Here is a 12,761-nt window from a genome sequence, read left to right as displayed (position 1 = left end):
TTATCTGGACAGGTTACAGGGCAGCGAACGAGCACAGAGAATCCACCAAGAAAGCTCTTGCAGGAAAACTTAATCCTAAATTCCACTCCTGTAATGTTCACTGAAGGTGTATTGAAAGCAAAATTTAAAATACACTGGTAGATTTTTATTGAGATCTATCTTATTTGACTTGTGTTTGGAAGGTTGGGCAAGGAAAAGGCAGTGAGGGTTTCAGAGATATCTAGCAGCAGAATCAAGGAAAAATGGCTTTGAGCTTCTGGCTTGGATATGAGACAGAAATTTTACATATCAAAGTATGTAATAAGCAATGACCTTATTTCACTGCTGAAAGTAAAGGATTTGGGTTTTTTAGCTTTTGCTGATAATCACACAGCTTTCTCCTGGGTTTCTTTCATAATTTTTGAAGTTCCCATTTTCTGCTATAGAAATTTGATTATTCGACTCCAAAACAGTAGTGTGACTAACATTGATTTGATCACTGTACTGCTTGAAACTTCATTCTCTGTTTATACCAATACAATTCCTCCCTGTTTATTTTTATTTGGTAACACTTACAGAAAAGACTCGGTCATTTTCTCTTTCTATAATTAGCAAGGATGAAACCAGTAGAGAACTGGTTGTCCTGAGAGCCTAAGCAGGTCCCTCATAAATTCATTGCTGGTTCACAGATTCACTAAAGATTTTCTTACAAAATCAAACAGTATTATTTCTACAGAATCTCACCTCACTCAAGATCCCAAATAGGCCTGTTTGGGGAATGAATGGACACACTTGTGGCAAAAGAGCTAATTGGCAAAGGACTTTGGCCACATACGATGAAGAAAGGCAAGAGATGTGTAATGAAAGAGGATGGGGACTCCAGAAAGAGAAATGAAAGTTTCACTATTAAAGCAGTTGAACTCTATTGTGAAGGACGAGATTCTCTCCTCGCGTTTGCCATAAAACACCTATGGAAAACACAGAAACTGTTTTTATGGAAGGTCACTTCCATTTTGTGCCTTTCATGCCTTTTTCTGGCACTGTGTCAAGTTCCTGAATTCAGATTTATACAAGTGCTGAATACTCACACCTTAATTGAAACACACTTGAAACATGTCATCTAGGGGTGAGGGGGAAGGCAGCTTCCCCCAAATAGTCAAATCATTGGGAACTGAAAATCAAATATCCCAAATTAGCAGATACTCAAGATAAATTTGTGCTTCTCTGTGCTTCAGTTCTCTCTGAAGAGAAATAACAGCTCTGTTATAATTCACAATATTTTTGTGAACATTAAAATGAGTAAGCACCAAAGAAATATGTCTGTGAGAAAATCAATACCTTTTTTTTAATGGGTTTTGGATGGTGCACATTAGATAAGGAAAAGGGACATCCACTTCCTGAATACTGCAAATTTTAGTTTGCAGAACACTGATAAACCATTTTTATTCCTTTGCAGATCATATAGGGTTATTTGTGCTTGTTATTAAGATGATACGTATTTGCATGCTAGCCAGGTCTGTCCTTCCAATTACTGCTACAGGAAGCCTATTCAGTGAATCAAAATGCAGAGACTCCAAATTTCCCACACAGTTTAGACCAAACGTGTGATAAACCTGCTGCATCTCCACCTCCTGATCCCACCCCTTTCAACAGCAAAGGGCTTCCAAAAATATTATGAGCAGAGACAGGAGATTTGGCTGTGAGCTCTGCCCTGGCGGGCTGTGGTGACCCCGGATCCCTTTCTGTGGGCATTACGACAGATCTGAAACAGCAAAAAAATACAAGTAAGAGATAGCTGTGCCCACCTCGGCCAGAGCAGCAGAGAAGTGATTACAGTTCTTGTGCATCAGGTGGTACGCATTTCCTTTGTACTCCTTGCCCAGCTCTTCCATAATCTTATCCACGTCCTCTTCTGTGAAGTCTGTGGTGCCCAAGGCAATGGATTCTCTAGTTAAAAACAGAGCACACAACAGGGAACATGGAAAGACACAGTGAAGAGAGTGATATATACCCAGGGAAAAGGAAATGGTCAGACGCTGGCAAGAAGGACAGGCTTAAAACATGGACATGCATATCTGGGGCTATCAGAGACTCTCAGTATCAAAATGGCGCAGTAACATCCCCAGCTTATCCACAAAGCAGGTTACAGCACGAACAACAGCCCCGAGAGCTTCCTGCTCATCACCAGGGAAGCCTCAGCTCTGGGGGTCTGCTCCCACTCTGCCTATCGTCCCACAATAGACATTCCCAGTAGGGCAGAGGAGATGGTTTTTCGTGATTGAGAGGGTTTCCATGGGACGGGCCAGGAAGGAGCAAACTGAAAACTTTCGGCAGAAACCTATTGCTTCTCCTAATAGTCACTCACTAGCACTCGTTCTTCTAGAAGTCTCCAACGACCCTCAGCACAAACTGGCAGTGCGGGAAGGTCAAGCCCCATCTGCCACAGGCAGCCCCACAGTCTGAGCACCTTGAACAACACATTAATGCAGCATCCTCTCAGACTCCTCTAGCAGCTGGCCTGTCCCTTGTGATAAAGCAGCAATAAACACAGGAGATGACTTCTGGTACTCTGTGCAGTATCCGCAAATAGGTGATACTCATAAAAAGACTCAGGTTAGGTTTTTTGGCTCTCTGTAACACACAGCTACTCCTGTTCTTGCTGACATGTGAAACTGAAGGGAGCACAGAAAACAAAGAAAATGGGAAAAGAGAAGCGCGTTCATTTGTAGGTATGCTTTTAAACCCTGCCAAACACAGTTCAGCACTGTTTCCTGTGTGGTGTACACACTCTTTTATCCACCTCCACAATCCCTGCAGGGCTGCCTTTGAACCAGGATCACGTAAAAGATGCAGCGAGGGCGCTTCTAAGGAGAGGGAAAGAGGGACCCAGAGGAGAGGACTTCCCTGCTCCCTCTACACCAATGGCTACCAGGGCAGAGAGGCAGATGTAGAAAAGGGCTCTTACTTGAATTTAAAGGTCTCGCCAAGTTCTACTGCACTGCCAGGTGTGATCTCGAAAATCCCACTGAAAGGGTAGGGATGCCCTCCATAGGCAAACTCTGACAAGGAAAGAAACAGACTGTGAGTAATTGAATGAACACAATGTCAGGAAAAAGTCTACGGCAGCTGTCTACACCATTCAGCATCAGCACCAGGGGCTGGGCTACTGCCAAAATCTGTTTCAGCCAGATTCTGAAAGCCATTTTGTCTCTCTGGTTACCTATCAGCCTGAGGATGCCCTCACAGCCTCCCTCCATGCTAACACTACTGCCTTCCCACTGCGCCAGGAAAACTCTCCGAGCCTGTCTCTTTGCCTGTCCAGCTGGCTTCCTCTCAGTGGAAAGTTCTGCAGTGGAGCCATCTAGATAAACTATGAGATGCTGTCAGAGGTGGTGCTGAGCTGGAAGAAGCTGGAGCTGGAAGAAGGGAGAAATCAAATCTTCTTCCAGAGGGATTTACATGCAGTAAGTGGGAATTCTTTGCAGAAAGCCAAGCAGATGGCACTCCACTGCCTCAGCACACAGGTCAAGCCAGGAGGTCCCTCCGTGTCATACAGGCCATCTTGCATGGCCTGCGAAATGCAGCCCGGGGACCTCGCGGTGTCATATAGGCCATCTTGCACGGCCTGTGAAAGCCTCTGTGCTCCAGATGGAACATAGCACCCCAGGGGTTTTGTCTACTGCATGGCACTGGCTAAAAATACCACGAGTGAGATATCCCAAGCCATTGCCACTTAATGTTGAAGAGGGGAACGGAAAGCCTGTGATGGTACTCTGTCCTTCACTGCCCTACAGCTGTTTTCCCAGATGCCTTGACTGCACCTTTTGCAATGGGTGCTCTAATCAGCTTCAACCCCATCCAGATCATTTCAAAAGCCTTACAAGACATTTTCTTTTCCTTGTAACTCTGCTGTTTCACAGGAACAGTTGCCAAGATCTGGAAATCCATATTCCAAGATTTCTAGACCATAGACATTCATAAATAATTACTGCAAAACGGATTTACCCTGACAGGGAATTAGCACAAACACGCATAAGTAGGTCTCAAGACAACCACTGATCCGCCTGTCTTCCCCCTCTCCCATTTCTCCCCTTCTTTCTCCCCCTCCTTCACTGCAGAACAGCTTTCCAATATTGCTTGGTCCCTCCCGTTTGCCGTCCTGCCGCACACCTGTACAAGCTATAGAAGCTGCAGTTACATACTGAAAGCACGAACGGCTACGTGATTCATGACAGAACTGCACAAGTTCCCTCTAGACTCCACAATGGACTCTAAAAGAGAACTGGTTGACTTTTTCACTCCTGAAAACATCCCTTGCCAAGTTATAAGTTTTGGGTTCTTCTCCATATCAGACCAGCTATACAGTTGTCCCCATATTCTGCAGGTAGTGAAAAGGAAATGCTTCGTACCTCTGCCGTAGATCTCGATGCCAGAGTGGAAGACACCAATCCCCAAGGTGGAGGTGTATTCATTTATCCAGTACTACAGTAAGACAAAAGCCACATTTGGAAGCATTAGTGGACAAGAAACGCATGATCTTGGCCTAGGATATATCCCCCATCTCCCATCCTCAGGGCAACTTCTCCTAAGGACAAGAGTGATTTTGAAATTATCCTGAGACAAACAAATTGAGACTCCTTACAGACCAACAGAAGCAGGCACTCTGTTTATACAGATGGCTGGGATTAGTGCTCCAAAAGATGCTCATCTAATCCTTTCCACGTAAGGAATTTCCCTGTATTAAGATATAACTGGACCTGAACCTGCATAAACCCAGTTGCTATGGGATGTGTGATTATCTATCTTCTCATTTAAATAGCTGACACTAAGCCAGTTTTACCAATCTACTTGTCTTATCTGATCTTCACGATCTTGAGTTAAAGAATCTCCAGATATTTTCCACATACTGTTTTATACCACCTCCTAACACCTACTTTTCATTAAGTTGGTTTTAGGCAATGAGATCTTAGAGACAGAGATCCATTCCTCCTGTAGGTCAGAGGAGCACCATTAAGTAATTATCTATTACTGGTAACTGCTTTGTAGAAGAAAAAGAAACTCTGAGCATACTAGTCAACACTTTGCTCAGAGGCACCATGTACTATCAGGCAGTGTTTTCAGAAGGCACAAGGGCTTGCTGCTCCAAAATTAGGTCCAAGGTGACCACAACTTCACCCAAGTCAAATTTTCAAAAGGAGCTGTTAAGTAACTTCATTTCTCTGGAGTCCAGCACTTCCCTGGTACGCTTGGAGCAGAGGAATACTGCAGTCCTGTGCACACAAGCGACATTCCTCCAGCAAGCACTGCTCACTGTTTCCACCATACCATGAAGGACAGTGCAGACACCCAAACAAGTCCCAGCTAAGCTAATTCTGGAGCGGGAAGCCGCACAGCCATGCCAGGGCAGTGCTGCATTGGAGATAATTAGCCCTGCTCAGCACCAGTATTTATTAGGTTAGCTGCAGAGCTCTGCTGCTACAGAAATGATATTTTCAGGCAATGAGTGGAAACTGCCCACGCCTGGAATATTTACAGTTCACTTACGGCTACTGTGCAGTGAAGATGCATCTCTAGTAACTCAGAGCAACCGAATTCTTATTTTAATCAAGCACCGCAAGAAAAGTGAGTGTTGTTCACTTGTCCCCATACAATGACATGACAGGTTCATTCAGCTAAAATTCTCTTCTGGGTCTGGTAGCTGCACCTTCCCTGGTGTCACTGGTGTCACTGAGCTGCCACAATACGAGTGAGAACCCCTCTGCTGTCAGGGAACCAGGGGACTGGCATACTCCATCTACTTTCCTCACACTGCTTGCCTATGTATTTTTGATGACTGCAGTAGCTCTGTAAATCACCTAGAAATGCTTCCTGTGAGACCACTGCTACTGCTTTGATATGAAAAGTGCAGTCCCAAGCCTGACTTAATGTATGGCCAGTCTTGATACCTTAAACCATGCCCCCCAAAATGCTTGCCTCTGGCAGTCCAGCAGTTCCCTTTCCCTCCGGACAACGCTGTAATGCTTCTTGTTCTGTCTGAGTTTAGGTACCACGAATGATGTATTACTGCAGGAAGGCAGCAAATCACCTGACCCTAACTGGACCCCTGCCCACTGCTCTCTTCAGACCTTGTACAACCTCCACTTATCCCTTCACTTGAATTATGCAAACTCTTGTTTTTAGGATACGTCAGACCATTGGACTGGACCTAGGCCAGGTAGCTGTCAACCTCTGCTAGCGCATTAGTGTGAGCCCTCTGTTGAACACCATGCCTGGTACTTAGGGACACGATGTGGCCTTTCCTTCTGCTGCCCTTCTCCACAGATCTCTGTTGTCCTGTCCTCTGCAGCAGAAACATCCCTACTCTGACCAGGGGAGAAGATACAGAGGTGGAGGCTGCATATGGGAGCCCATATAACACCAGCCACCTCTGCTGTGGAGACCAAAGCCTGCCTCCCATGGACACAGATAGCCCTCAGTTCAGTTCTTTGATCTCCCATATCTCATGGGTTAACTCCTCAGACTCTCAGTCTTGGTAAGCTTCAGAGAAACACTAGTTTCTACAGAGTCCCACTGTAACAACTCCCAAGGGATATGGTAAGTAGGTTGTCTTCTTCCCTCAGGCTGAGCTATTGTCTCACAGCAACAATACAAGCACAACATGCCCAGGTCACGCCAGCTGCTTTGCTTAGAGGAGTAACTAATAGGAAGAGAAGGGAGACATTTTAAATTAGAAATGCTCTTGCCAGTTATCAAAGTCAGGGCTATCTGCAGAGGCTCTCTGCATCAGGCTTTGTACTTCAAACAAGAAAGTTAAACGGAAAGCCACTTTCAGCTGTAGCTTTTTCTTCTTCCATGTTAAAGTTTGTGTTGGATCCAAACAGCAAATAAGCAAACAAGCAGGGAAAACTAAACCTCGCCTCGTTACCTCGTGAGAATAATGCACGGAGACCTGTTCACCTCGTATGTGCACAGCACTGTCAGAACACAAGTCCCCTCTGTCCCCCATCTGCCTGCACCGCTCTTGCTCCCAGCACAGAACCACAGCCCCCAAAGCCCACCCTGCCCGACTGAAGTAGCCAAAAGCCAGGCTGCAGGACGGCCCTGGAAACACACCTGATGAGGTGGCCCCACCAGAGATAAAAAAAAAAGAGATGAGCAAAAGTATTTCTCTGGCTGATACCAGATGTTACGACCATCACATGAACATGTCTGTATTTAAAAGGTGTATTTTTCACTATGCATGCCTTTGATGAATATTGTGGACTGAACTGCAACAACCTCAGCCATACCTGAATTTGAACTGAACAAGCTGTACTGGTTTAGTACTTTCTTTCCTTTCAAATAACTTCAATAACACAAGGGTGCTATTGAAGTGGGATCTGATTTGCATCTTGGTTCACTGCAAATAAAAATTTTCAGTATTATCTATTAGCAAGACCAAAATGCAAAGCAGCTCTGAATCATGGCTGCTACTGTCCTCATCTCACCCCTGTCTCCAGGGTGCTGCAGAATCTGCCTCCGGTGTGCGACTGAACACGCAGAGAACGCTTCACGGCACTTTGGCACAGCCCACGGCTTGTCTCGGGAGGAAGCTAAATGCTAAAGTGAACATGTCAGTCATTTGCTGAGCTGGAAGAGAGAGCCCAAGCCAGATTTGAAACCAGGTTTGTACGCACATGCACGAGCTGGTCTCATTTTCCAAGGGGTTTGCAATTCTGAGCATAAGAACAGCAGCGACAGTCAGCAAATACTCATCTCTGGAGTAAATTGGCTATTGCTTAGATTAAAAACAAAAATCTGCAGCCTGTTCTGAGTCAGATGAAAGAGACGGGGAATCGAATACAGCAGTATCTTAAAGGCAGTTGTGATTCATGCCTGCACGGCATACTGCCTGCAAAATCATGCCGTAAACCCTACACAGAGGGACTTGGAGCATTCTGTCTCATTTCCATCTTCAGCAGAGACAGGGAACAGCTCAGAAGTGAAGAAAGGAAGGGAGGAAAGCTAGCCAGACTGCAGCTGCTTCACAAAAGCAGCAGGACTCAAAATTCGAACCCAGAGAGGAACCTCCTCTTATTTACAGTTTGTAGCTTATCAGTTAAAAGCTTTTAACACAGGCCCTGATGAAGTAGAATTTGAAATTTTACAGTTTTTGTTCAAGCCTTCCCTGATTTCCTGGTTGGTTTCATTCAGAGATCGAAGTGTCTGGTGAGATAGCTTAGATTCTGGGAGATACTCTGAGTCAGTTGTGTCACTCACTTCATCTTTCATACAGGGGTAGAAGTGAAAGTCTCACCAGGACAGTGAACCATGCCCTAACTTTCAGAAAGGAAACTAAAAAGCTTCACTGTATTGATATGCTTCTGGTAGGTCTAGGATGGAGAAGCAGATGGAGTGATACTAGCACATTATGTCATCCTGGGACTTTTCAGAGCACGAGATCCTAGAAACTCCTACCAGAAACACGGATTTCCAGACAGGAGAGGCTCATCCATGTAACCACTAACTTCTACCATCAATTAATACCATACTATATCACTGAAGTTTCTGTTACTAACTTTCTCTTTTCCTCACTACTTCTGTCCATTACTTTCCATGGCATGTCACCAAAATCTTTCCTGCATCACTGTGCTGAGCAGCTTAACTAACCAGCTCCCTAGAGGCCGGAGACAAGACCACCCCTGTGACTATCTCAGGTATTACTTTCTCTGAGCAGCCAACACACAACACAATATTCCATTTATCACCCCAGTACAGACTGGATATTCCACTCCACCAGATCCATCCACAACTAAACAGACACCAACCCATCCTTTCTTATGATCTGTATGAACATATAGACAAGAAATCCACTGAAAATCCAAAAAATCCATTTGCTAAACAAATCTGATTTCAGCAAATAGCTGCAAACTCTGAGTACTCGGTGTCGTAGATCCTTGCCATGCTCTTTTACTCTTCACTCGGTATCATACACAATCATCGTCTGAGCCAGGATACCAGGCTAGAGAGAACTTTGGTTTAAGCTAGTCTGGTTGCTCTGATGTCCACGTGTGACCACACACTACTTTTAATAAGACACTTTGACTAAGGATGGGTGCAGATTATAAACCAGTAATGAAATTAAGCATATCTCCTCTCAAAGCACCATCTGCATATAAACCAGTAGGATTATTTCCTTTTCCCCCAGTGGATCAACTGGCAAAGCTTTGCTTCTAGAAGGAAGGAAAGAAACAGCAAAGAAGGATGAGAGCTGCAGAAGATATTCTGACATTACTAGTGAGCAAGGAGCATTTAAGGGACTGAAGTAAATGGCAAAATTGCCTCCCTGTCTGCAAGTTTTCAGATGATAAAGCACTCCTGCCAACACAGGTCTGATAACAGACTCTCTGCCCTACCACCTGGGCTTGATTTTAATCCTTTCCTCTTTGAGAGCCAAGGCACATACTGTATCGCCAAGCTCTCCTTTGTAGAGATGTCTCCTGTCTGTAGGATGGGGGAGCTGGCTCACCACAGAAGAGACCCTTGGCTCAACAAATCCAAGTGGAAGGCACCCAGGGCTCCAGCTGCTAACTGGTGTGCTCCATGAAAGGATTTAGACTGGCAAGGAGTATTCCTTCACACCTCTACCTTTGGAGGCTTTGTCCTGGGATTAGCAGTGCTTGGCCCCTGCAGTCAGCCTACCTGGGCAGCCTCGTGAAAACATGCAGAGGAGCGTGTGTGTGTACTAATAAATGCACTGCTCTATCGCACCTCAAACACCAGGAAAATCCTCTGCCATGTTAAAGCTCAACACAACAGCAGGGGAACATCGGCATCATTTTCAGAGATGTGTTGATCCAGATGTGAAATATGAGAGCACAAAAGACAAAACTAGAAGGGAAGGCTAAAGGACATCACTTCAGGAAACCTGTGAGTGAAATCCCAGCCCTATATAGTCAGCAACTTCAGACAGTTTCGGTTTCCCCCAGTACATTTTTCTAAACCAGGATCCAGAATCTTGGGTCCAGAGAGACAGAAGGAGAGACCCCAAGGCAGATGACAGACTTTATTCCCTGAGTAGTGCTTGCAGGGGTGAAGGAAGCATTACCTCAGCTACAGACGTGCAGGTCAGGGGGCTTCCCGCAGATCTTTGCCAGGGCACGTCAGTCATATTGCAGCAGGGCTCACTTATGTCCCACAGCCCTAGGCACACACACGGTTCTGCCAGCGTGTCTCAGCCCTTCTGCTGGTCACCCCTTCTGGCCTGGAGCTCTGGTAATAAAAACTCACTATCATGCGGAATGACATCAAATTATACAGCATGGCTGCTATTAGTTAAGTTTTCTTTAGCAACTGGATGAGACCCAAGCTCATTTCAGTATGACCCGTGTCTCTTACACTCAGTTCTCCAGAGGTCCAAGGCTTGTACGTTAACCAAGCCTAAAATGCTATTTTCCTAATATACTGTGAATAGAGATTAAGCAGGAAAGGATTTAAATGCATGCGGACAGAACAGCAACTGAAAAGAAGCTTAACAGAGTATTGAGGAGGGATGACACAGGCCTGTCTTTGGTACTTCATACCTGGTAAAAGCTATCTGGGTGGGTCCTCTCTCCAGGACATGCAGAACACAACTCTTCCCAGCTGGAGGATCACCTCCTGTGCCAGGTCCTCTTTGCTGCTGGCAAAAGCTATCAATCTGCAAGTCACGGACCAGGTGTGACAGCCCATCAGGTCACTCCAAACGCAATTAGCCAAAAGCACCTGCTTTAGACAGGTATGCTAACTTTCACTTAAAATGCCAGATAGTATTAAAGAAACAAATACTGTAGAAAGTGGGTTTCCGTTTACGAACAGGCTCAACCTCCAGTTGCAAGAGGCAATAACTTGCAAGTCTCAAGAAAAACAGTTCCCAGACTGTGGGCATTGGCATGTTTGCCAACAACCCAACTGGCAGAACTGATCAAAACTTGAGGAATGACAGGTTTTCTTCCAGGACAGCATACAAGTACTGAGAAATCTGCAGCTTCAACCCAGCCAGAGCTTGATGTAGCTCTGATGAAGGAGGGATATAGGGTTATACAAGGACCCCACTCAAGGGCTCCACTTCAGATTTGGACTGGGGCACTTCAGACTTGGACCAGGACTGGAGAATAAACAACTGAGGAGCATGGTCACATTAAAGAAAGAAGAAAAAGATAAGGCATCTTTTGGAATGCAACTGACTGCTCCGCTGCATTTTAAATGAAAGGAACTTCTGCCGAGGACAGCCTTCCACCCTTCCTGTTAATATGCTCTAATAGACCAGGAATTTCCCGGGCAACAACAGCCTGAAATTTACAGCTTATACTGCTAAACCTATTCCCTCATGCAAACCTGCAAATGCTAAGTGAAGAGCCACAAAGCAAGATGCTCAACTGCACCCTGAGTGGATCGAAAGGCCAAGCCTCTGTAGGACTGTAACAGCCAGCTCGGTCTCAGCAGCTCTGCTGTTTCAGCCAGGTTCTGCTCTGCAAAGGATCTTTTCCTCTCAAGTTGGGCTAAATACATTCTTCAGCTGTCTTTTCATAAGGAATTTCTTTGGAGGTTGCTGTGGCTTTTCAGACATTATAATATGCTTCTTCATTGCCTGATGCATGAGCCAACACTAAAATCTTCGCAATCATGAAGCACAAAGAGCTTATTTCAGTGGCTTCTAAAATGCTATACGTGGATTAAAAACTGCTGCTGCTGCTGAGGTAGAGTTGGAAATCTACTTATGCTTCAGTGTTGTGACGCAGTGCAATTTTATGAGAAGAATAGCAGGATAGAAGAAAATACTAATCATGCCGCAGAAAGGAAACAGTACGCATTTCAGCAGTTAAATTTTGAGTGTATTCTGAATATTTTAATTAAAAATCATAAACAAGGTTTAGCTGTGAGAATGGGATACCTTCATTGTTTCCACTTTACAGCCTCATCCCACAAAAGGGCAGGCACAGTCCTAGCTCAATATACTGGTATTACTTGAAGTCCCTTTCTCCATCACTGTTCCACTTTCTACCCTGCTGCACTGTCAGCAGGCATTGTCCTGAGCAGAACTTCCTTCCCGCAGCCACATCGGGCAGGAATTTTACCCCTGTGTATCTTTTGCTTCGAGCCATACACTTGAGTAACCTGCCAATCAGAAGGTAACGCTCTGCATTAAACACAGTTGACTTTTGTTGGATACAGTGAACACTCATCCAACCTATGCTTCAAAGCTTGTGTGGGAACCTGCCTTACCAATGGAAAGAGAGGGCAACGAGCAGGCTAAATTAAGCAACTATTTTCTGTCCCTGTAGAATGAACATCCCTGTCCCTTCTCTTGGTAAGCTCACACAGAAGCCAGCACAAGTTAATCCACCAGCCCGAGGGTTTGTCACGCTAGTCATGACTCTAATGGCTCACCTTGGGTGTCTGTGTACGCAACTTGGTATCTGTAGTAGATTGACTGTGCCCTATGAGAAGCAATATGCCATTTTTCCAACCTCCACCTGCCTCCCTTAACCTCAGTCCTGACTGTGCTGAAGGAGTCAGCTGAAAGGATTGGGGGCATCAAACAGAAATCACCGATTTCACTGAGTGAACTCCCACGTGCCAGTGCTGACAGCTGGTCCCAGACGATGGTCTCTTAAGCAGCCCTGCAGAAGGTCTATCCATGCTACTGCACACCACTTCACATGCTGTATCTCCTTGGTTTTGAGAATTTTCATGTACAATCTTAATCTTATGTATATGGAGCCAGAAAAAAGGACTGTCTATTTGTAGGATTACACTGAAGT

At 45.2% G+C, this 12,761-nt stretch overlaps 1 protein-coding gene across 1 annotated transcript in view; it reads right to left on the bottom strand.

Moving 5' to 3' along the window:
- The window catches only part of LOC141465308 (deubiquitinase DESI2-like), a 52,290-nt gene that overhangs the window by 16,171 nt on the left and 23,358 nt on the right, over positions 1-12,761 (bottom strand). The window contains exons 2-4 of the mRNA XM_074148661.1: positions 4,389-4,461; positions 2,945-3,038; positions 1,785-1,926 (exon numbers count right to left, since the gene is read on the bottom strand). Coding sequence (XP_074004762.1) covers positions 1,785-1,926; positions 2,945-3,038; positions 4,389-4,461 — 309 coding nt within the window. The remainder of the gene's footprint in view (positions 1-1,784; positions 1,927-2,944; positions 3,039-4,388; positions 4,462-12,761) is intronic.

Source organism: Numenius arquata, chromosome 6, assembly GCF_964106895.1.
Source record: "Numenius arquata chromosome 6, bNumArq3.hap1.1, whole genome shotgun sequence".
Lineage (NCBI taxonomy): Eukaryota > Metazoa > Chordata > Aves > Charadriiformes > Scolopacidae > Numenius > Numenius arquata.
This window is presented reverse-complemented; position numbering and strand designations above follow the sequence as displayed.